This window comes from Antechinus flavipes, chromosome 1 (assembly GCF_016432865.1).
Source record: "Antechinus flavipes isolate AdamAnt ecotype Samford, QLD, Australia chromosome 1, AdamAnt_v2, whole genome shotgun sequence".
NCBI classification, from domain to species: Eukaryota; Metazoa; Chordata; class Mammalia; order Dasyuromorphia; family Dasyuridae; genus Antechinus; species Antechinus flavipes.
This window is the reverse complement of record NC_067398.1, coordinates 660,203,516-660,226,408: the sequence shown is the minus strand read 5'-3', so window position 1 is coordinate 660,226,408 and position 22,893 is coordinate 660,203,516. Positions and strand designations below refer to the sequence as shown.

At 38.4% G+C, this 22,893-nt stretch overlaps 1 protein-coding gene across 3 annotated transcripts in view; it reads left to right on the top strand.

The window, feature by feature from the left end:
• Positions 1-22,893, top strand: part of KDM4B (lysine demethylase 4B) — a 282,960-nt gene that overhangs the window by 243,801 nt on the left and 16,266 nt on the right. For 2 of the 3 annotated variants that reach the window (XM_051971833.1, XM_051971831.1), the window contains 6 exons: positions 2,820-2,998; positions 7,605-7,827; positions 11,186-11,262; positions 12,020-12,075; positions 13,031-13,139; positions 22,705-22,890. In XM_051971833.1, the coding sequence (XP_051827793.1) occupies positions 2,820-2,998; positions 7,605-7,827; positions 11,186-11,262; positions 12,020-12,075; positions 13,031-13,139; positions 22,705-22,890 (830 nt within the window). The remainder of the gene's footprint in view (positions 1-2,819; positions 2,999-7,604; positions 7,828-11,185; positions 11,263-12,019; positions 12,076-13,030; positions 13,140-22,704; positions 22,891-22,893) is intronic. The other variant, XM_051971832.1, reaches the window with a different exon arrangement.

Below are 22,893 nucleotides of genomic sequence, written 5' to 3'. Positions count from 1 at the left end.
TCCAATTGATGGGCATCCATTCAATTTCCAGTTTCTAGCCACTACAAAAAGGGTTGCCACAAACATTTTTGCAATGGAGGATTCTTTTCCTTTTTTTATGATCTCTTTGTGATATAGACCCAGTAGAGGAACTGCTGGATCAGAGGATATGCAATTTGATAGCCCTTTCGGCATAGTTCCAAATTGTTTTCCAGAATAATTGGATAACTTCACAATTCCACCAGCAATGCATCAGTGTCCCAGTTTCCCCAAATCCCCTCCAACATTCGTCACTTTCTTTTCCTATCATCTTAGCCAATCTGAGAGGTGTGTAGTATTTCAGAGTCTTAATTTGCATTTCTCTGATCAATAGTGATTTAGAGCATCTTTTCATATGGATAGAAATAGTTTCAATTTCGTCATCTGAAAATTGTTTGTTCATATTCTTTGACCACTTATCAATTGGAGAATGGCTTGATTTCTTATAAATTTGAGTCAATTCTCTATATATTATTTTGGAAATGAGACCTTTATCAAAATCTTTAACTGTAAAGATGTTTTCCCAGTTTATTGCTTCCTTTCTGATCTTGTCTGCATTAGTTTTATTTGTACAAAAGTTTTTTTAACTTGATATAATCAAAATTTTCTATTTTGTGATCAATAATGATCTCTAGTTCTTCTTTGGTCACAAATTCCTTCTTCCTCCACAGGTCTAAGAGGTAAACTATCCTATGTTCTTCTAATTCATTTATAATCTTGTTCTTTTTGCCTAGATCATGAACTCATTTTGATCTTATCTTGGGGTACGATATTAAGTATGGGTCAATGCCTAATTTCCAATTTTCCCAGCAGCCAAATAGTGCATTCTTATCCCAAAAGGTGGGGTCTTTGGGTTTGTCAAATACTAGATTGCTATAGTTATTGACTATTTTGTCCTGTGAACCTAACCTATTTCTTAGCTAATACCAAATGGTTTTGATCAGGGACAGCTAGGCCACCTTCATTTGATTTTTTTTTTCATTAGTTCCCTTGGAATTCTTGATCTTTTGTCAGGAACCAGATCTTAACTAGCCTCTGTGTCTCCTGCAGTGATGAACACAGTGCTGTCTACTCTACAGACTCTTCATAGTCATTCAGTAAGCATTTATCAGATACCAACTAGATGATAGGCACTGTTTTAAGCCTTTTTCTGTGTGTGTGTGTGTGTGTGTGTGTGTGTGTGTGTGTGTGTGTGTGTGTATACACACACACACAGATACTTTTTAACCTCTGTCTCTGTTTCATCTACTTTTAAATGGGAAATAATAATAGCACCTACTTCCCATTGTTGTGAAGATCAAATGAGATATTTGTTTTAAAAAATGCTTATCACAATTCCCTGACTCATAAATGATATTATATAAATGATAACTATCATTATTATAAATAAGAAATGTTAACAATAAATAGAAAGTAATTCTTGGGGGGCATGGATTGGGTTAAGGGAGGACACAGATAGGGGAATCAGGATAAACTTTAAGTAGGAGCTTTCAAGGAACCTTCAAGCTCCTCTTGAGCCTTTAAGGAAGCTAGTATGCGACTCAGTGAACAAAGAGTTCAAACTGGATTCCCATAGTAAAGATATCTGCTCATTGTAGGAGTCCATAGTCATGTTAACAAGAATGTATTACATTACCTACACTGTGCTAAGTGCTAGAGATAATGGGAGAGGCAAAAACAATCTCTGTTCTCAAGTAGCTCACAGTCTAATTGTCTGGGTGGGGAGGGAAAAACAACATACAAGATATAGAGATTGTGAACTAGAGATAAGGACCAGGAAGGCTTCTTGCCAAAGGCCAGGTTATTAGGGAAATTTTAGAAAAGTTCAGGAGGACATGTGCAAAAATGTTTTTAGCAGCTCTTTTTGTGGTAGCAAAGAAATGGAAAACAAGTAGATGCCCATCAACTGGGGAATGGCTGAACAAGTTGTGGTGTATGAAGGTAATAGAATATTACTGTTCTGTAAAAAATGATGAACAAGCTGATTTTAGAAAGACCTGGAAAGATTTATATGAACTGATGCTGAGTGAAACAAATAGAACCAGGAATATATTGTACACAATAACAGCAAGAATGTGTGATGATCAACTATGAAAGGCTTGGTTCTTCTCAGTGGTTCAGTGAGCCAAAGCAATCCCAATAGACTTTGACCAGAATATGCCATCTTCATCTATAAAAAAAACTAAGGAGACTGAATGTAAATCAACACATGCTATGTTCACTTTATTTTTCTGTTTTTTTTTTTTTAATCTCTGTCATGATTTTTCCCTTTTGCTTCGATTTTTTTCTCTCTCAATATGATTCACAAAACAATGTGTATTACAAATAAATAAATTTATGGGGGGGGGAAGGGGTCGGAGAAACAAAAAGCCAAAAGTCAAAGATGAAAATGGGCTTGAGGCCCTGGCCTACCATGTATGTATATATTACAGTTATCTGTGTGACTTATCTCCTTACTGAAATGTAGAAAACAGGAACCTTGTATTACGAACTTTGTGTATCTCCTACACTTAGCACTGTACTGTGTCCATGTAGGTATTTAATCAATTTTGAATGAATTTTTTGGGTTGCACATGTACATTCCAAGTTTAGTTAAATGTATATGCTTCAGGTAAAGGCGATGGATTGCAGTGTAGTTGATTGTCTATTTCTTATTGTTTTTGAGATAAATGTTTTTTATTGGCACTAAAGATTTACTCTCTATTTTTCTTGTCCCTTTTTTTCCTTTTATCCTTTTCATTAAAAAAAAAAATTCTCCCTTTCTTCCTCTCCCATTCCTGCTCTCCCTCATTTCATTCTAGAAGCGTTTCCCTTCTCTGGAGAAGAGGATGTGAGTGACCCTGAGGCCTTGAAGTCTTTACTTTCCCTCCAGTGGAAGAATAAAGTGCACAACTTCCAGGCAGAAAAGAAGTTCAATGCAGCTGCAGCCCTGGTAGAGCCATATTGTGCTGTCTGTACTCTCTTCTACCCCTATAACCAGGTAATTGCTGCCTTGCTGAGGATTTCTGGTCAGCAGACTTGCCACAAAGTGCATTTGTAATGGCTGGCCCTGGTGTAGTACTTTTTGCTTAAAGAAAACTCAGAGTTGAATTTTTATGGGTTCAAGAATCTGTTTCTAAAAATTAAAAATTGGGTCACATTAGCACAATGTAATAGGCAGAGACATCTTTTTTCTGTACCTTCTCATCCATGGAAGGCAACCCTCTTCTCTTGTAGATTATGCCAGAGGAAGACAGACCTTCCAAGCTTTAGCTTTGGACTGGTTCTAGCAATAGATCATTTCTGTCATCTGAGAAACTGTCTTGCCAAGTTTAGGCAGGCTTCCCTCAAAAAAAAAATAATATTGGCTTCTGGATAATTGATATTTTGGCCAAATAAATCATCTACCAGCAACATAAAAAGTTATAATCTCTAAGTGGTGCAGTGGATAGAGTCTGGGCCCTGGAGTCAGGAAGACCAGAGTTCAAATCAAAACTCAGATGCTTAGCTGTGTGACTGATCAAGTCACTTAACCCCGATTGAGAGAAAGTATAGGATGAAGTGCTGTCAGTGTGGAAAATATCCTATGTACCTCCCCCTTCCACATTTCATGTTATTCTTGGAGGAAAAAAATCTGTCCATGGAATTCCGTCAGTACTGAAATGGTCAATACTAGAACTACTTGGTTTACATGGCACTTATCTATATGTTCCCAATCAGGAGAAGCAGAAAGTACTGAAAGCATGTCTAGTACTTTAGGGAAACTTATACAGAGAATTGTATAAATGGTAACTTTTGCATGTGTGTATGTATGAATGTGCACATTCTTCTTTCCCATAATTCAAATGCAAATACTACATATATAACCAGGTCTAGCCATTTGGATACAAATAGCAACACATGGGAAATTACTTAGAAAAATTGTTAGATTGAAAAGATTTTCAATCTTACACTTTTAGATTTTTTTAAGGTGATTTCCTCCATTTTGTTGGAAATTTGGGTTGGGAAGTTTCTTGATAGGCTGAATAACATTACATATGTTGTCTAGAGAGTTTATTACCAACCAACATTTTCGGATGAGGTTTATCTTAATGCTATCTTAAGGCCGTGTCAGACAGGTATTTGTAAGGGAGAGGCTTGTGGTCACTAGGCCAGGGAAAGAGTAAAGAGGAATTTTGAGTCCTACACTAAGGCTCCTATATCAGTTAATGCTGCCAGAAGGGGTTGCATTGCAGAAACACAATTGAACTAAGCCTGTACAAACACACTTAATTCAGTTACCTTATCACTGGAACAAATAAAGAGATAATGCCTAGATGTTCTCACTAAGCACATTCCTTTCTTTTCATTGCCAGAAAGTGCTGCTGGGATTCAGAGTTTGGGGAACTTTAATCAAAGATGAGAATTTTCTTAATTACTGTTGTTAAGTAAACCAAATTGGAACCAAATCTCATGGTGCCTCATACATCATAAATTGAGGCATGAAGGACAAGACAACCTGCTTCATGAATTCTAAAGCAGATCTTCTTAACCCTGCTCCAGTAAAATCCTCTTGTACTAAATCCCCCAGGTTTGCACTTCCATATGTGTGAAAAACAAAGTTTCACACATTTGTGTGGAGAATAGTGACAGTTTGTAGATGTGGAGGCATTGTCAAAGTAACAGATTTACAAAGTCAGGTTCTCATTGTAAATAGGCTAGTGGTTCTAGTTTTCCTCCAGGAATAAAGGAGGTGTTTGTACTTTGTTAGACATGCCCTGTCTCTATATGATTGTAGATTTGTGATATTACACATCCCAATGGATAGAACTCAAAGCAGTGACAGAGGTTGCATATTAGCAATAGATTCAAAGTAAAGGAAAATAAAGAAAAAGTCATCATCAGAGCTGTCCAAAAGTTCTCCATTATAAACTGCACCAAGGTCAAAGATAGAAAAGCCACATGATTACCCAAATATTCACATCACCACTTTTTGTAGTATCCAAAAATAGGAAACAAAAATGTATGCCCATCAGTTGGAGAATGGCTTGATAGTTGTAATATTTGAATGTAATAGAACGTTATTCTGTGAGAAAGTGACTATGAAGAGTTCATAGACTTATATGAACAGATGCAAAGAAAACCAAGAGTATAGTATATACAATGACAAGAAGAATATAAATGGAAAAGAAAACTAAAATGAAACCAGACATTTGAGTTTCCATAATGACCAAAGGTGAAAGAGCATCTCTTGCTAAATATTACCTTGGGTAGCATACTAGATGTAAGTCAAGAAAGCCCAAGTTTGAATACTTCCTCAAACATTTATTAGCTGTGTGGCTCTGAACAAGTCATTTAACCTCATAGGTGATAATAATAGGGCCTACATCACAGAGGATCAAATAATATAATGTATATAAAGCACTTTGCAAACTTGAAAGTGCTTATATAAAGGCTGTCATCGTAATAATCTTTTTTTTCTTCTTCTTTTTCTTATTACTGCTACCATCTCCTTACTCTTAAGAGGCAAATGACTGTGGGTTTAAAATGTTGGACTTCCAGACTCCCTCACTGTTCCGGTTGTTTTTGTTTAGCTGTTTGTTCATTTGTCTATTGAGGGGAGTGGCAAATGAAAATATTATCTAGAGATGACTATGATATAAAACATTTAAAATTTATTTTAAAACAAAATAGTTAAAATTGTTGAGAAATGAAATTTCTTCATTATTAGAAGCTACCAAATAGAAGTTGAATGAAAATTAGTCAGGAATATTAAGAAGATTCCTGTGCAAATATAGATGTTGAAGGAGATGAACTCATAGATCCCTTTTAGCTTTGTGTTATGATTGCATGAATTTTACTTAATGAGGTACATGAAAAGCTACCTAAGGACTTGAAGGGGGTACGAGGGAAAACGGGACGATAAACAGGAGCTTTTAGTCTTTTAGAATTAGTTGTTTCCAAAAAATGCATTATCTTATGACAATACAGCCCAATAGTGGGCCTTTTCAGATTTGTCAGATTGACCTTTGATCAATACATAAATTATTCATTACCACATTTTCTTACATAAAGCCTTTCCAACTTGGTAGAACTGATCAAAGCTTATGATCTTTAGCATAGCTTTCTTTTTTACAATTTATTTTTATTTTGTTAAATATTTCTCAATTACATGTGAAGAAATTTTTAACATTCATTTATAAAAATTTTGAATTCCAAATTTTCTCTCTCCTTCTGGCCTCTTCCTCCTCAAAAATGTCAGGCAATTTGATGTTCATTATACATATGAAGAGAATCAAAACAGCCATGCTGTAAAAGAAAACAGAGGGGATAAAAATAAAGTTTTAAAAGTGTGATTCAATCTGCATTCAGAGTTCGTCATATCTCTGAGGTGGATAATATTTTTCATCATGGGTCCTTTGAAATTGTCTTGGGTCATTGTCTTGATTGGAGTAACTAAATCTTTCATAGTTGATAATTTTTACAATGTTCCTGTTATTTGGGGACATTATTCTGGCTCTAATCATTTTACTTTGCATGAATTCTCAGGTTTTTCTGAAAGCATCCTATTTGTCATTTCTTATAGCACAACGGTATTTTATCATATCATGGGATATGATTCCCTAATTGATGGGAATTCAGTTTCCAATTCTTTGCTACTGCAGAAAGAGCTGCTATAAGTATTTTTGTATCAATAGGTCCTTTTCGTTTTTCTTTGAATCTCTTTGTAATATAGATTTAGTAGTGCTATGTTTAAATCAAAGAGGATGCAAACCAAAGTTTGGTTGCCTTTTGGGCATAGTTCCAAGTTGTTCTCCAGAATGGTTAGATTAGATTACAATTCCACTAACAGTGCATTAGTATCCCACTTTTTCCACATTTCTTTCAGCATTTGTCTTTATCCTTTTTAACAGAGCTTTTGAAATTCTAGGTTCTTTACCATGCCACAAGACATCAGAGCAGTGCTGAAAACCTCATGAGTATCAGTAAACATTTGATGACTGTCATACTTGCTGTTACCTAGTCATTTGTATAAAAGCCTGGCTTGTTGTCAGCCCTCCTGAATAGGTTATTTATCTTTCAGTGAGGAGCTATTTCTTTCCTCTCAACTCTTTGGGGAAAAGAAACTTTCAAATCCCAAGCATTATGTGGCCTTGGATAAACTCGGACTTTTCAATGCTCTAGTTTTTTTTTTTTTTTTTTTTTAATTGTTGTTGTTTCATTTTGTTTTTTATCAAATAATCTCTTCTAGCCCACAGAAAATTAAGTATTATGTAGAAGCTGTTCAGGATGACATATAGTTCCTAAGTCCATTGTTGATCTTAGAGACGTAGGGGAGAATCCGAGCACTTATTTGCTGCAAGATTTCCAGCAGTTATGACCAAATAAGCATGCCCAGAAATAGAGTGGGTTCCTTTGTAGGGTTAAATAGAAGGTCTTCAGGGGGAGGCCAAATTACCATTTTTATGTCATTCTCCCAGTTCTCACATTCTCATGAAACTATGGATCCTTTTACTTTGTTCCCCCAGACATAGAACTAGCATTTATATGGTGAATGTTTCGGAACAAGAGCCCCCTACCCATTTCTTAGAGAAAAGATTTTATTTGACACTTTGTTAATTCTTAAGTCCTTACAGACAGATAAAGAAACTCCCCAGACCTCTCTTGGGGAGACCTCTTCACTACTTCAGCTTTCCAAGTGTGGACAGAAGACCAAGCCCTTGATCCCGGAAATGTGTTTTACTTCAAGCGGTGAAAATACTGAGCCTCTCCCTGCAAATTCTTATATTGGTGACGATGGAACCAGCCTCCTCATAGCCTGCGCCAAATGCTACTTACAAGTTCATGCAAGTAAGTTAATGTACTTTACTAGGGAACTGAGGAAAGGCTGGGCTGATGGGAAAAGTACAGGTATTAAGCAGTATGGGTGGTTGTGGTCCTGTTCAAAAGTTCAGGGGGCCTTGAAACAGCATCTCCTAACGAATATGGTCTATTGTTTGGAAAATATTGACATTCCTAGAGAAATGTTTTAGGTTAATTCATGTATTGGAAGTCTTTTCTTTTATAGAACCTCTTTGAATGTTTTCACTTGTTTTTCCTGTGCTTAAGATCAACCCATATCATGTATTTTCTGCCATTCTTAAAAATCTTTACTCATTAGGTGTAGGGTTTCACATTACCATATATTTATTATTTCATAATTACCATACAAGTGGATTATGGTTCTTGTTCATTTTTATTTCATGTGGATTTCTCTTTTGAATTTCCTGAAGTTTCCAGTTTTCTCTATAGTTTGGCAACTCTTGGGTGCTTATATATCAGATAGAAAACCTGAGAGAGTATGTCACATGATTAGGCAGAAAACACAGAACTTATTGAAGAAAGTTTGATCTTCTATAATGTCAATTAAAAGTCCATGAAGATCACACTTCAGCACAGAAAAAAAAAATATGTTCTAGATATAGTTCCTTTTTTCTGTTCAATCTTAGAGACCAGCCTCTTCTAGGAACCCAAGGATAGAATTAAGTCATGGCTATACTCCTGCAGATTAGCCAGGTATGTTTTCAGTTATAGTTTGGGCTTCAGTTGTGACAGTATCTTAGAAGGAAGCCCTTTATTTCACTGGGCACTTTTCTTCTAACTTAGCTATTAAATTCTTCATGAACAGAATAGTTAGATTGATGAAGAATGCCCTTGGGTATCTAGGTGGCACAGTGGATAAAGTACCTGTCAAGAAAATGGAATTCAAATCTGTCCTTAGAAACTTAGTACTTATGTAACCCTGGGCAAGTCACTTAACCCTGTTTGCCTCAGTTCCTCATCTATAAAATAATCTGGAAATGGAAATGGTAAACTACCCCAGTATCTCTGCCAAGAAAACCCCAGTGGGTTCACAAAGAGTAGGACATGACTGAAAAACTGACTGAACAACAACAAAAAGCCTTAGGAGGATTCTTAAATGTTTTCCCCAAAATTTTGCAACTTAATCATTTTATTTTTCAGGTCAACTTGGATTTAGGGGTAGGGTGTCATTGATCTTTATTAGATCATTCTGCAATTACAGTTCTGTGATCTGATTATCTGGAATTTGTGTTCTTTCCTTTTCCTCTGTGTGATTACTTATGCTTTCTCTACTCACAGGGCCATTTTATCTCTTGTGAGCTTTTCTAACTTTTACAGGTTAAAATGAGTTGATACAGATATTTTTTGACTAGGAAGGAGTTGATTCAAGAAATTAGAACTGAAGCTTTTGGATGAGTGGATTGTATTTAATTGTGGCACTCTGTTGCATTAGAAAGAGGATCTTGTTATTGTTCCCGTGGTAAGGGGAGGATCTTATAAGCAGAGATCAATCAAGTATTAATAGTGATCGTGAAACTTCTTATTTCTTGCATCTGTGCAAAAAGGTAACAATAATCCAGAGATCAAACTGCTAGGAGCGAATGTGAATGAATCAATTAGATAAATGAAAGAATGAATGACTGAACAAACATGCTAACCTAAGCCATGAAAATACAGTAGAAAAAGGAAGTAGTCTCTAAGTTCAAGATATTCATATTACAGGAGACAACAATGTTGGAGGGAAGGGGGAACATAAGGCAGCCTTGGTGGCAGGGTAAACAGGAAGGGACTGATTGTTTTCCATCTTACCAGCAGAACTAGTAATAGGGACTCCATGCTCATTTAAATGATGTGAGCATTAATATTTTCCTCATATCAGAGAACTGGAGGAGCCTCAGGAAAGGAAAGAGTGAGTCCTGAAGTTGGAATAGATAGGACAAATGCATTTGGTTTTCTCCTAAAGGAATAAGAATTGTAAGTAAGGGAAAGGTTGAAATCCAGTGAAGAGGGAGGAGAAAGGAATAAGGGAAGGAAGTATTGGCTGGAAAAAGTTTAGTTCCCTTGTTGCTTCTAGGACAGGATCCTACCAGCTCTGTTTAAGTGTGCTTATGGAATTAAGGTGATAGCCTAGTCTAAGCATCCCATATCTACCTATATAGGCTGTAATCCCTAACTGATTTGCTGCATGCTTAGATAAGAATTTAGATTCCAATCTGGCCCTCTATCTTCCCTAGCTATTCACAGGGGAACTTTCTGACAGGCTGGGCTATGTTTGGGGGAAGAATTGTTCATCAGTCAGCACATAAGGTTGAAGTTAAATTTTTCTTCAGCTCAGCTTTCTCTCTCTTTGAATCAGTGTTATCTGGCTTTCCTCTTTAGACTGCATTCTATGAAGCATCTTGTTTTTTAGTAGCTAACTTGGCTTTTCCACTTGGACTGTCAATTCATCTCTATGTGGGGGATGAAGCTGAGAGTACCGTGTCCTAGACATGTCTGCTTACACTCTTTTGTGCTCTCTTTCTGTTACTTGAAACTTAACTTAAGAGCCGCATTCTTAGGACAATTACTTCCCCAATGCAGAGCTTTTCCCTTGGGATTCCAGAGGCAGGAAATAAGCTCTGAAACTCTATTTAATTGCACACAGCTCTCATGTTCCTAACTGAAATATTTATTCAGTCCAGTTTCTATTTCATATTCATTTCTTGATTGGTTTTCCAAACCCTGAGCCACTCTCAATCCTGGGCTTCCTTACCCTTCTTCACTTTTAGGACTTGATTTGGATTTGTCTGCATATACTGCCAAGGATCAAAAGAGCTTTTTGATGGAATAAACTTGTGTAGTCATATTGATAACTTTTCAGTATATGTCTTAAGTAGCTCTTGTTTGTGATGCTGCGGTTGATAAGAATCCAAACTATTGATATTTTCATTTTTAATTATTACTCAGTCAGAATATGTCACAAAAACTTGATTTGTCAGATACCAGTCTTGGATTGCATTGATAGTGAACTTTTATTACAAGACAATATTTATATAACCAGCCTCATAGAATATCTTAACAATACTTAACAATTAATATTTTAGCTTGATAGCCAGGAGTTATCCAGAATTAAGCACACATAAAGGAGATTTTAGATTTCTTTCTGTATAACATTAGCATTTTAAATGAACCATTCCTAGCTTCTTTTGCCCCAAAGCCTTTTGTTTCACACTGTGTTCAGTGGCCTGAATTAAGGTGAAGAGGATGGTAAGAGAGAACAATTATCTTAAATGCTGTGAATTCTGGAAGGCCTTTTAAACCCACCAACAGCTGTGCCCATCAGCTCCCAATGACACAGCATTTGAGCTGGATCTCTGCCTTTTTTCAGGTTGCTACGGAATCCGTCCTGATCTGGTAAATGAAGGTTGGACTTGTTCCCGGTGCACAGCCAATGCCTGGACAGCGGTAACATCCTCTTTACTGTCAGGGCTCTTTGTTCTTCAGACTTTGATCATCAGTGTTCAAAATCCCCAGGTCTTCAGGCCTTTGGGGCTGAGAGTCAGAACTGGGATTAGAACCTGGGTTTCTTTCACAATTTGCTTACAACTCTGTGACTTTAGGCACAGTTCCTCCCTTCTTCAAACCTGTCCTCCTTAAACTGGAAGAACTGAATTAGACAGCCTATAAGAGTAGGGAGTACAAGGATAGGATGTGGAATAAGAGAGTCTGCTGTTGAAGAAAGACTACCAGGTTTGGAATCACTGGACTCTCCCAGCACTGGTCTTCAGGCAGAGATTGGATTATTGCTTGTCAGGTTTCCTGCTGAGCACATACCTGCTGAAATACAGTTTGGGCTAGAATAAGATGTTTCTTGTGATGCTCAGATCTGGGTTAGAGCCCTAGTTTTAACACCTCTCTTACTGTACTACCCTGGACAATCCATTGTACCCTTCTGCAACTCAGTTTCCTCATATATTAAAAGTACATGCTTTATTTGTCCTACCTGGGTCACAAGATAGTGGGGGAATGAGGAGGAGGGAATAAGAATGGATTGGAAGCTTTAAACCACTATAGAAATGTCAGGTATTTGTTGTTATTCCTGAAGAGTTAATTTAAGGATCTGCCTCCAAGAGAGACTACTGGAACAATGTAGAAGAAAGCTTGAATGGGAATAGTCTGGTAGCTTTTAACATTAATCGGTACAATGATTTTTCCTCTATAGGAATGTTGTTTGTGTAACCTCAGGGGAGGAGCTCTTCAGATGACAACTGATAAAAGGTAGGAAAGACTTATGTTTTTTGAGTGTTTAGTCCTAGAGCTTACACCTTTAGCATATATTACTACTCTACTGTGGGTAGCTCTGATTGGGAGCAGGAAAGAAGAGGAAATGATTGAAATTTGTACTAGAGAACCATTCTATGGTTGATGCTTACTGTTTTTCTTATCCAGATGTGTCATTGATCTGTCAGATACCAAGTAAGACCCAAATATTGGGCAAAGAGTTTATAGTTGGGGGACACAACCTAAGTCTTAAATTATCATCAGGCTTAAGTCATGTCTAATTTATCCCATCTCATAATCAATCTTATTGTTAGCATAAGTTTCCATGTTGTAGTTTTGCGAGGAAAAAGATCTCTTTAAACCCCAGTTCACCTTCTTATCTATATAAGCTTTCCTGAATTTCAGTTTTCTTCCCTGTAAAATGGAGTTACTGGCACTGCTTTGCTTTAGCTTGATACATGCTTTGCTCGCTGTGACTATTCAATCACCAACCACCTAAAAAAAAATTTAAAATCGCTAGTAAACAAGAATCACACAATAAAAAATTGTGAGATATTACTTCACACACATTAAGCCTAGCAGTTATGCTAATTGGAGCGACTATATAGTAATAGTGCTGGTGAAGTTGTGAATTTCTTCCTTGGTTTTGGAGGGGAAAAATAAAATTGAGCAAGAAAAATTACCCATGTGCTTTAATCCTGAAATTCAATCACTGGTACAGTATTTTAAGGATTTTATTAATTTCAATTAAAAAGTCATCCATACGAAAATGGTAATAGCAGTGGATTATTTGTGTTAAAATTAGAAACAAAATATGTGTATAGTCATCAGGGAATGGTTGAACAAGGAATGATAGAACATAATCGAATAGAATATATTAATTTAATAACAAAAAAGTGAGCACTCACCAAAAAATATAGTTTGTAATCAGGCTTTCCTGTGAACTGTCCAGGTGGATTCACGTGATCTGTGCTATTGCTGTCCCAGAAGTACGATTTCTTAACGTAATAGAGCGTCACCCTGTGGATATCAGTGCAATCCCAGAGCAACGATGGAAATTGGTAGGTGTTTAAGCATGTCCAACTATGTTCTGTACTGTGAAGTTTTTGTGGAATTACTGTAGGCTTTCTTTGCCCAAAGAAATAGCCATTAACTAATTATTGTTTCTATGTTCTGTACACCGTACTTAGCATTGGGGATACACAGAAAGACAAAATATCTTCCTTGTTCTCCGTAAATCACAGACCTTTTATTAAGCACCTACTGTGTGCCATCTCTGAGGATATAAACAAAAGATAGACTCTGTTTTTGGAAGAACTCACAATTTAATGAGAGAACACATACAAAAAAAACTATGTATAGATAAGCTAGAGACAGAGCAAGTTGGGAGTAGTCTCAGGTGGAAGGCTCTAACATTTAGGGGAACTGGCAACAGAGACTTCTTATAGAAGATGGAACTTTAGTTAAGACTTGAAAAAAGCCAGGGAACCAGGATTAATAATATTCTAGACCTGGACAGCAGCCAGGGTAAATGTATGATATCAGGAGGTGGCTTCTGGTATGTGGAGATCAGCCAGGAGACCAAGTCAATAAGTGACCTGTAGTATACACAAAGAACATTGGGAAGGAGAGAGGTGGTGAAGTTAGCTTTAAAAGCCAAGGAAAGGGCAAAATTTCAGTGAATAAGAATAGTCCTAAAGAAGAGAAATGGCAGGATACTGCTTTTTTACTGCTTTGTAGAGGGAGATTCGTGTGTGTGTGTGTGTGTGTATGTAAATGTGTGTATATATTTTCAGACATTTTTGATATATTGATTTAGATTTGCTGAATTTTTTTCTTCCTGTTTTTTCTTTAAAAATAGAATTTCTTATCTAGGTTGGCTCTGGCAGGGAAAGGGATTCTGGGAGAAATCCAGATAACAATAATAACAACAATAGATTATAAAAAATTATTTTAAAAGAAAAAAAAGCCAAGTAGAATTTTATGGTTGATCCTGGAGATAATTGGAAGCCCCTTATCTTTATTGAGTAGGCAGGTAACATAGTCAGGCCTGCCCTTTTGTAAGGTCACTTTGGATTGGGAAAGGCTTGAGGGAAGAAGACCAACTGAATGCTCTTGCAGTAATGTAAGCAAGAGATGGTGAGGGTCTGAGCAAGCATAGTGGCTTTGTCAGTGGAGTAAATAGGACATGAAAGTCAAAATGACAAGTTTTAAAAATTGGCTATGTGGGATATATGTCAGGAGTCAAAAGTCACACTGAGATTTGGAACCTAGGAGGACAATGGTGTCCTCAGCCATACTAAGAAAGTTGGAAAGAGTTGTTTTAGACATGTTGAGTTTGAGATACTTATGATGTAGAGAGTTTGAGATGTCTAAAGCCCAGCTAGTGCTCAGAAGAGAAGCAGGGGGAATGTGCACATTTGTGAGCTAATGAGAATACCAAACAAGGTAGTATGGAGAAAAAACAGGACAGATCCCTGAGGTTCCATCCCAGTTGGTTAGTGAGCAAGAATTGAATGAAGATCCAGAAAAGGAGCCTAAGAAGGAGAAGCCAGACAAGTGGGAAGACCTCTCCCCCCCCCAAACAGAAACCTAGAGAGGAAGAGATGATGATTGACAGTTTCAAAGGTTGCAGAGAGATCAAAAAGGACGAGGACAGAACAGGTTGTTAGGTTTGTCAGTGAAGAGATCACTGGTAAATTTAAAGAACAATTTCAGTTGAATGATGATTCAGAAGCCAGGCTGCAAAATACAGAAAAATTCAGAAGGGAGAGGAAGAGGGGCAAGTATAGAGGGTTCTCTCTGGAAGTTTAGCTGAAAAGGAGAGGAAAAAGCAGGAGTGTAGGTATCAGAGAGGAGTTAGATAAAGTAAGGACAGGGAAGACATGGATGTGTTGGGAGGAGGCAGGGGAGAAACCAGTAGAAGAAAAGGAAAGAAGGAAATGAATCTTTTATGAAGCCCATACTGTGCACCAGCCCCTGTGCTAAGTGCAGCACAAATATCCAACAACCCTGATGTTAACCCCATTTTACATTGGAGGAGACTGAAGCAGAAAGGGTTACATAACTTACCTAGAATCACACTGCCACCTAGTATCTGAGGTAAGATTTGAATGCACTCCAGGCTGAGTGTTGGATGTTCTGTTTAGCTGCATTTATAGATCAGCCAGTACTAAAGAGTAGAAGGAATAATCATGATCTGGAGAGGAGGCTACTATACAGGGGCATGTAGAGAGGTGTGCCATGTATTACAAAGTTTAAAAAAAAAAAAAAAAAAGGAGATAATGGGAAATGGTAGATTTCTGAGTGGTATGGAAAGAGCTGACTCTTGGCAAATGACCTTCATTTTTCCAGTGAAGTATGAAGCTGACAAGGTGTAGGGGAGGGGATGCCATAGGAGATAACTTAGAACTGAGGTTCAAAATTTGGAAGCAGTCATTTTATTCAGTGGGATGGTGAAGGGGGAGTGGTCAGAGGGTTGTCTATATAATATGAATCTGTAATACATACAATATGGTTTGTGATTTTTCTCCAGCTACTTATAGAAGCATAGAAAACAGATAATGGCAGTAATCAAAGGCTATAGTTGGAGCACAGAGAACTGTAGAGGTGAACTGGTTGGCCAGAAGTTTGAGAGAGGGAAAAAGGAAGGGAAGGAGAGAGTAGCCAAAAGAAAATGGTGTCCTGAGAAAGAACAAAATGACAAAGGGCCTGGGGTCACTGTGAGGACAAAGAAGAGGTCCTAAAGCACAGGGAAAGATGGACCAAAAAGAGTATGGTCAACTGAAGGAATTTTTGTAACATCCAGAGATGTGTTGCCATTCATCCCCCCACTTCCCATCAGACATACAATGCACATGCTCATATACACTCTCAGGTACAATTAAGGAAAGTGTTGTTGGACTGGGACTGGGACTTAATAGTAGGTAGTTATTAGCAACATGACCATGGCAGAGCAGTTCATATCTCTGAATTTCCATTTCTTCATCTGCAAAATGGGTATAAGAAAGCTTATACCACCTACTTTGTGAAGTACAGTGAAGAAAGTGCGATATAAGCTGTAGAATACCATATGTGAGAGCTGTTATCTTTGCAGTTAGGTAGAATAAGGAAGCTGACAGAAGGTTTTCTCTCTAATACTGTTTTCACAAGTATGATTGAGCCTGTTTTTTTTAAACAGACAAACTAGAACTTATGCTTTTAAATGAGCATTGTCCGAAACCATACCCTTTTTCCAATGGTGTTAGCCATCGCTTCAAGAATTTTGAGGAATTCTTTTCTAGAATTGCTGTCTGGCTAATTTAACCACTAACGCATCCACTCTGCATGGCCAGAATAAAAAAAAACAAATCTCCTAATAGTTTGTCACAAATAAGGCTATAAAGAACATGTATATATGCTGTAGAGGCAATTTCCAGAAAGGCTTCTATAACATTTTCTGCAATTGGAACAATATTGTAATCAATCCAATATTTTAAAATTAGAGTCTTATTTTTGTTGATTCCTCTTGTATTTATATCACCTTTATTTCCAGATATTCATATCTTCCTCTTTCTTCTTCCCTGTCCAGCAAGCCATCTCTTATAGCAAAGCTTTTAAAAGAAGCGATGGAGGTGGGAAATGAATATAAGCTGCTTGCATTTTTGTTTTTCTTCCCGGGTTATTTATACCTTCTGAATTCAATTCTCCCTGTGCAACAAGAAAACTGTTTGGTTCTGCACACATATATTGTATCCAGGATATACTGTAACCTATTCAACATGTAAAGGACTGCTTGCCATCTGGGGGAGGGGGTGGAGGGAGGGAAGGGAAAAATCGGAACAGAAGTGAATGCAAGGGATAATGCTGTAAAAAATTACCCTGGCATGTGTTCTATCAATAAAAAGATATTAAAATTAAAAAAAAAAAAAAAGAAGAAGAAGCGATGGAGGGGGGGGGAAAGCAATTCAGTGAACCAGACCAAACCAGCCTTGTCAAACAGTATAATCAACAATCAAAGCTGTTCATCTTCCCAAAATGGGAAGTCAAGGCAGGGAAGGTGCTTTTTTTTTTTTTTTTTACAGGGTCAGAACTCAAGAGCAGAATTTCTGTCATGTGCCAGGCATTGTGCCAGGCCTCTCCCTCAAGGAGTTTATATTCTGTCCATCAGAAGTAACAAGACATACACACATAATAAATATTTATAAAAATATACTTGTCAATGCAAGATAATGTTCTAGGGAAGGCACCGTAACTTGGAGAATTCAGGAATGAATCCCCCCTGAGAAATGAATTTTGAAAGAAGCTAGAGATTCTGTAAGTTGGAAGTAAAGAGGGAATGCATTCTCAGTGCATGATAGCAACCTATTCAAAGACATGGAGGAGAAAGACAGCATCACATCTGATAAGCTTGAAAAGAGAAGGGGTAAAGGTGTTCTTATATATGATAGAATAATACTATTTACATTTATGTGTAAAGATTTTGATATTTGTTTAAAAATAGGTATTAGAATCAAACCTAATCTGTATTGATAAGTACCTGGGAACCCATAACCTTTGTGAGCAGCCTCCTTTTAGGGATTAAATATAAGGAATTCATCCCCTAGAGCTGGGTGTGCTATTGTTAAATAGGGGTATGCATTCCTGACTCAGTTTATTTTTTTTTAACTATTTTGTGGTTGCAGTAGTTTCTCTGGAGATAGTTTTAGTCTACATGTATCATCTTTCAGATGAGTTTTAGCCAGAGAGACATGTGACGACAACTGTATCTTTGGGAGCTGGGGACGTAGCATTCAGACTCTCCTGTGCCCACTCCAGGGCAGTGTCTCCTGCATGGTGATGGGATGTACCTGTGAGATACCTGGCATCTGTCACCCAAGAGGAAGTTGCCCCTGGGTGGGATAGAGAGGAAGAACTTGCTCTGCATTTCGGGGTGCACAGTACACTGGGACATCCGACCGATGGTTGGGCCCAGGTCAGTTGTTGGTTTACTGGGACACCCGAGTGAGGCAGTGTTTGGGAAGGGGAAAAGAGATTCATTAAGCATGCAGCCACCAGATCCAAGCCCAGCCAGGCATTGGATGGGTGATTACAAAGAGGCTGTGTTGACTTCCAGAGTTATTTCTCTGTTGTGCAAATGGGTTTTGTACACAAATGTGGATGTAAAAAGCATTCATTATTCAGGTGGAGTGATGGAGCAACACAACGCGCAAGTGATAAATCCTCTTGCACAGGCTCTTTATGGATCATCTGACATTTCCAGCATGCATCCTCTTCATTACCAGCACTTGTAACGATGAATTAAAAATCCTTTTACACAAGGCTCACTTGTACTGCTTAATGGGGCCTCAAAGGAAAGCACTTAACTCCTGCAGGCCTGCCTACTAGCAGCCTAGCACCATCGTACCTACTTAGTATCTCCTCCCATAGCTCATGCTAGACCCAGCCTTCTTGCTTATATGTCTGTGGTTAAGCAAGATGATTTCACAGGAATGTGATTTATATTTACATATACCAGGATCCCATGTAGCAAAGAAAAATGTGTCCTTATTAGCTTGGACCTAATCCAAAGTACCTTCTTAAACTGCCTACTAGATTATCAGTTCCTATTGTTGTTTAAGAGAATCCACATCCAATAGCTTAAGCATTAAGTATACAAGAGCATTTTAGATCTAACCAATCTTAGCCAAGTAAAGGATTTATAACAAGAAACGAACTTCTCCATATTGTATAGATCAGTGATCTGATTTGATTTAGCTTGTTGTAGCTTCTGCGTAGGGTGAATGCTTATAAATAGTTTGTGGGATTTCCTTCTTTGAGACATGATGGATTTCTGTGAAGAACTGTTAGTAGTAACATACAAGAAGAGTATGTCATTTATCTGTTCTTAGAATATATTACATGTAAACACTGAAAGGGGTTTGGACCTGGTTCTTGATACAAAGAAACTTCTATATTCTAATACTAGGAGTATTTATTGACTGAATTAGATCACCTGTCCTACACACCAACAATTCTTTTAAGTGCTGCGTGCTTTAGATCATTTTTAATGCAGACATGTTTTGTTGCAGCTTGTGAGAGCACTTTAATGCCCACTAGGAGTCACTGTAGATCTACATCAGTAAGTACTGAATGGTTCTTCTGGGATCCCAGCTGTGTGCATCTTGGTTCACTTTTCTGTCCATACCTGTAGCCCTCCTTTCCCAAACACATAGCTACATAGCTCATAACAATTTAAATTCAGCTCCTTTGCTTCTCAAAACTAGTCTTGTGGACTACCACACAAGCCATAGGATCTTAGCAGTTAGATATGGAAGGGACTTCATAAACTGTCCAGCCCAGCCCACAAATAAACCAGAGCCTCCTCTACCACATCCCTGAGAAGGGGTCTAAAAACTTACCTGAAAGGTGTTTACTATCACCTTACCCAAGGCAGCCCATTTCACCATCCAGTGGCTTCATTTGAACACATTCCTTAATATCAGGCCTAATCTGTATCTGTTTTCTGCCAAACAATTAATTCCTAGTTCAGCCACTGGAAGATATTACTAGGTCTCTAAGATCATTGCTAGTCCTCATTATCTGGCTCCTAAGATACTAACACATAGCCTGTTGCTGAGCTGTAGAGGAGTGTCCTCTGCTGGGAAGCTGCGTCTGCTCACATTGCTCTGATGGGGTCTGATATTTCCTAAGGAACCTTTAGGCCTGTGTCTGACTTGGGGTAAGGGCATGAAGAGACTGGATTCAGGGAGCAGTGTCTTTGAAGAACCCCAGAGTATCTGAATGATCCATCAGTGTGTCTTTTGCATTGAGCCCATGTGTCTTCCTTCACATGAGGCTCTCTCAATCCATCCAACCATTGCACTGTTATAAGAAATGGTCTTTGCATGACTTCTGATTAATGGTGTATTATGGGCCTAAGTGTAAATTATTTATGATGTGGAAATTCAGAATAATTAGCTGTCATTTCTCAGTGGAGTAAATGAATTGTAGTGTTCATCATGCTAGAGACAGCCCATTATTCATGCTGAGCTCTGATCTGATTTTGCACTATGCTTTTGCTCTACGAATTTTCTTTTATGACTATGGCCAGGTAGATTTGGCTCTCATCCCTACAAAGTTTCTTTGGATGGCTACTTCTTTTTCCTTTACAACTTTCTTATATTCTTGATTTCCACTTCTGGATGCTTTAAAAAGTGTGTCTCTTCAGGCAGGAACCAACCTACTTATATAGTGATTTGTTTTAATGAAATATACGGAACTGGTTACTCTTTGTTTTTCATGTTGTCCATTTTGTGGAGGATTCTGGTGGTAACTCAAGTGCTATTTACACTTTTGTCATTCTGTGTTGGTGGTAGCTATCATAGCAAGGAAAATCAGAGTTTTCAGGACATGAAGGTCAATATTCCCTCACGAAGGAGTATTGAGCATGTTGTATATCAGCTCCATACCTGTTGGTGAGAGAATTTTCTATTGACAGTTTAGTAATGAGATCTCATCACTATTGATTCCAGTGTGGGGCTACATTCCTGCCAAGCCCTTTGCTGTAGTGCTTAGCTAGTATTTGAAAACAGTTTACAGAATGATAAAGAAACCACTTATTAAATGCTCAGAATGGCATTCAGATAACATGAAAGGGCTTGGCTCAGTCTCTGAAGCTAGCCAATTCCTAGGACTACCATAGCATCGAGCAGTGAGGTAAAGTGTGATATACTCTAATTACTCCTATGGTGTTCAGGGGCCATGATCTCAGGGATAAGGGACATGTGGGCAGTGAGGTCTTCAGTTTCATTGAGGCTGGTGATGCTTGGTGGTTCAGCAAGAGCAAAATTTTTCATTGTGAGGGTACTCTATTTAGTGATGCCTTTTTTAAAGCAATTGTGCAAAAACAGCTTTCTATGGAAAGAAAATCAGAACAATTCCTTTGAAGCTTGAACAAAGCTCCCAGAGGAAAGATCAGAATGGAAACAAGAGTGGTCTGACCGAGGCAGTTCTTTGGAAGGGATGTAGCCAAGCCTTTGATTTTGTCAAAAAACCTATGTTTGATCAATCAGCAAGCCCTTCTTTGAGTACCTGCTGTGTGCCAGGTACTGTACTAAGCCCTCAGGGCATAAGGAAAGACAGAAACACAGGCTTGCCTTCAAGGAGCTCCCAGTCTTCCATCAGGGACCACAAGCACAGCCTGATCCTGGACCTCCGCAGCATAAAGGGGATGCTCTTTCCTGGGAAGGGGGAAATTGAGAACAGCTTCTTACAGAAGGTGGGATTTCATTGGAGCCCTGAAGGAAGCCATTGGAGCTGAGAGGCAGAGGGGAGAGAAGACAGTCTGTTAGGCCTGAAAGACAAGGAGTGAATGAAGTGTGGGGTGGGAAGAACAGCAAGGTCATGGCCACTTGCTGCAGGCTGTGTAGAGGATAGTAAAAGTGGTGCAGTGGACAGAGTGCCAGGTCTGATGTCAAGAAGACCTGAGTTCAAATCCAGCCTCAGACACTTAGTACCTATTGTGATCCTGGGCAAGCTACTTGGCCATTTGCCTCATCTGTGAAATGAGCTGGAGAAGAAATGGAGACTGTTCCATTGTCTTTGAGACAAGAAAGTCTCAAAAAGGGTCATGAGGTGCTGGATATGATGGAAATGGCTGAACCGTGAGGATAGTAAAGTGTAAGAACCCTGGAGAGGTAGGGGAAGGCTGCAAAACCCAGAGAGAGCTGCAGTCATTTGTTAAATAAAGGGTGACATAGACTGATTTTAGGCTATTCTGTCAGGTGAGTGGAAAATGGACGGGAGTCTTGAGATACTTGAACAAGGCTGGGGCCGTAGGTCGAACATGAGGCGATAAGGAGCTGGTGGCTGAGGTGTGGAGAAGAGGGCCACGCCAGGACATCTAGGGGAAGTTGAAGTGACAAAATCATTGAGAAGCATAGTGGACATGGAGAGTGAGTGTACACCCAGGAGTTAAGGATGTGCCCTCAGCAGCATGAGTGACCATTCAGAAGACGGGAAAGTTTGGGGGAATGATTGAGGGGTGTTTTGAATGTGTTGAGTGTGAAATGTCCATGGATAATCTGTTCAAGATGTCCTAGAGACAACTCTGCTACTAACCAAGTAGTTTCATCTCTCTGTACCTCATTTTTTCTCTACTAGAAACTTAAATGGTTAAACTAGACTGATCTCTGAACATCCCTGGAAGCAAGGAAGGACTTGAGTTCAAATCTAGCCTCAGATGCATAAAATCTGTGTGATCCTGGACAAATCACTTAAACTCTCTCTGCCTTTTTTCAACTACTAAATTGGGGTCATAGTAACACCTGTCTCCCAGGGTTGTGATGATCAAGTGAATTAATCAATTGTACAGTGCTTGGCACAATTCCTGGCACAAAGTAGACACTTAATAAGTACTTATTCCCCTTTTACCTCCTCTCCTTCTCCCTTCCTCCCAGAATTAAGGAGAGGGATCAAGGAAGACTTCATGTAGAATTTTAATTGGGCCTTGAGGAAAACCAGAGAAGCTGGAAGGGAAAAAAAAACAAGAGGAAGAGCATTTCAAACATAGGGACAAGCCAGAGACAATTCCCAGAATCCAAAAGGGTTTGTAAGTTTAGGTAAAAAGTGAATGAGCTTATGATTTCTCTGTCTGTGTTGCTTCAGAAATGTGTTTACTGTCGAAAGCGGATGAAGAAGATATCTGGAGCTTGCATCCAGTGTTCCTACGAACATTGCTCTACTTCTTTTCATGTGACTTGTGCTCATGCGGCTGGTGTCCTCATGGAACCTGATGATTGGCCCTATGTTGTGTCCATCACTTGCTTTAAGCATAAAACAGGCAGCCAAGGTGTA